The sequence below is a fragment of the Oncorhynchus nerka genome, linkage group LG18, assembly GCF_034236695.1.
Source record: "Oncorhynchus nerka isolate Pitt River linkage group LG18, Oner_Uvic_2.0, whole genome shotgun sequence".
Classification (NCBI taxonomy): domain Eukaryota; kingdom Metazoa; phylum Chordata; class Actinopteri; order Salmoniformes; family Salmonidae; genus Oncorhynchus; species Oncorhynchus nerka.
Window position 1 is genome coordinate 34855675 of NC_088413.1, and position 2505 is coordinate 34858179.

The following is a 2505-nucleotide window of genomic DNA, read 5'->3' on the forward strand; positions in this document are numbered from 1 at the left end:
CAAAGAAATAACCATGAAATGGCCAATATCAATTACTTTTCCTCCTGGTGATGGTGCTGTGTTGTCCCCTTGTCCTAGAGAGCCTACACAAAACACAGCCCTTCTTTTAACTGTTTCTAAAATTCCCTATGGGGAAAAAATGAATGGTCGAAAACGATTGGAACCATTTCACTGTTTGATCGCTAGGATTATGGGTATTCGGACACCTCCATTGTGGGGCACTATGCAGTCATTGAATCACACTCACCATATCACCTATTGCAGCTCAGAACTCCATCCAGCTGGCGGCGCTATATTCCGTTTCTGCGCTCGGCACCCGCGGAAACAAGTAAAAGAAAACACGGAAATCGGTTTGGAAGCGAGTTTGTTTTGATTTCCTACAGTCATTGTGTGGACCAAGGAAGACACGAAACTGAAAATTCCGTTTTAAGTTTTCTGAGAATGGCTAAACTACAGTCTTTGAGTGTATTTGTTAATGAGCGTTTAACAGTGGCTGCTGTGGAGATTTTTGACGTTGTAGAGAAAGTGGTAGCCGAGTACCTGGAGGAAATTTCCCGTTCTAAAGAGGAGAACGACCGGCTACGGAGACTTCTGCGGATCACAACAGAGATAAAAGAGGAGGAAACCCCTGAGCAGGAGTGGAGCCCCAGTCTGAGGCAGGAGAAACCAGAGCCCACACAGATTAAAGAGGAACAGGAGGACATCTGGACCAGTCAGGAGGTAGAGCAGCTCCAATGCCTGGAATCTGACACCATTGAGTTCGTATTCACCCCTTGTGTGAAAAGTGAATGTGATCTTCCCCAAACCCAGACTGTGGATGGCAGAGGGAGTGACTTTAAACTGTTGAATCACATAAAGGGTCTCGACATTTCGTGTGACCCTCCGGATAATGAAGGCAACACCTCCATCCACAGCTCAGCCATAAGCAGCGTCCCATTAGGACTTGACAGCAGCCCACCATTGAGAGAACCGACAAAAAGCAGCACTGTGTCTAAAAAACCTCATTGCTGCCTTGACTGTGGCAAATGCTTCACTCAGATTGGCCGACTGAAGATGCACTCGAGGATTCATTCAGAGGCCAAACCATTTTGCTGTGGAGACTGTGGGAACCGATTTCAGCTGAAAGGAGAACTAACCAAACATATAGTGATTCACACTGGAGAGAAACCATTTAACTGTGGTGACTGTGGGAAAAGCTTCAATCGCAAGCTTACTCTTAATAGGCATATACTGCTTGTTCACAAAGAAGGGACACAGTACGAAAATGGAACGACGAAAGGAGAGAAACCATTTTGCTGTGGTGACTGCGGGAAAAGTTTCACTCGTAGGCAGACCCTGAACAGACATAAAATGATTCACACAGGAGAAAAACCATTCCATTGTGGGTACTGTGGGAAAGGCTTCAATCGCAAGGAGACCCTCATTGATCATATCCAGAATCATACAGGAGAAAAACCGTTTAGCTGTGGCGACTGCGGGAAATGCTTCAATAGGAAGAGGAACCTAACTTCTCATTTACTGACTCACACAGAAGAGAAACCATTTAGCTGTGTTGACTGTGGGAAAAGCTTCAAGCAAAAGAGTGACTTAACCAAACATATAATGATTCACATGGAAGAGAAACCATTTAAATGTGGAGAATGTGGAAAAAGCTTCAATTACAAGGTTAACCTCAACAGGCATATACTGTTCATCCACAAAGAAAGAACATAGGAAGATGGTGAAAAGAAGAAAGAAAAGTAAGACAGATCTTCTGTCAGGAGATGAGAAGCAGGATGTGGACAACTGTTTAGCGAAACAACTCTAAATCATTCATCTTGTAGGTTTCAAATAGATGGATATGTGATTCATTCACTTTTGTAAAATGTTCTATGTAAATAAAGTTAGATTTTATTTGAATAATGATCAAACAGTACAGTACATGCTATTGTTCAAAGAATGGTATGGATGTTTTCACGTTGTTAAAAACAGGAGTTTCCCGGTCTCTCGGGTGATGAGAGAACGGTGAGACTGATGTTATTGATACATTCAACCTTTTTTTTTTTTACTACTAATGAACTAATAAAGTATTGTATTAGAAACATGTATTATAGTGCTGCACTAAAACAAAAATGTGCACTCCCTGCGGGTCCCCTGGGAATGACCTTTGGACCACTGTTCTATTATGTTCTCAAGTCTAGATTTAAAGGCCCAATGTAGCTGTTTTCATCTCAATATCAAATCAGTTTAGGGTAACAATTAAGTACCTTACTGTGATTGTTTTCAATTAAAATGGTCAAAGAAACAAAAATAACTTCCAAGCAAAGAGCAATTTCTCATGCAAGAATTTAGCTGGGACTGTTTGGGAGTGATCTGAGTGGGTAGGGGAAAATTGAAAACGAGCTGTTGGCAGAGAGGTTTGGAACTGATTTTCTTATTGGGCTCTTAACTAGCGATGTCACCAGGCAGGCCAAACTCCATCTCACCAAAACAAACTGAAATTTCAGGTGGCCTTTTAAAACCGCT

At 42.1% G+C, this 2505-nt stretch overlaps 1 protein-coding gene across 1 annotated transcript; it reads left to right on the top strand.

The window, feature by feature from the left end:
• Positions 1-249: 249 nt before the first annotated feature.
• LOC115146578 (oocyte zinc finger protein XlCOF6.1-like) lies at positions 250-2287 on the top strand. Its single transcript, XM_029688659.2, has one exon. The coding sequence runs from the start codon at positions 442-444 to the stop codon at positions 1711-1713; it is 1272 nt and encodes a 423-aa protein (XP_029544519.1). The 5' UTR covers positions 250-441; the 3' UTR covers positions 1714-2287.
• Positions 2288-2505: the final 218 nt, after the last annotated feature.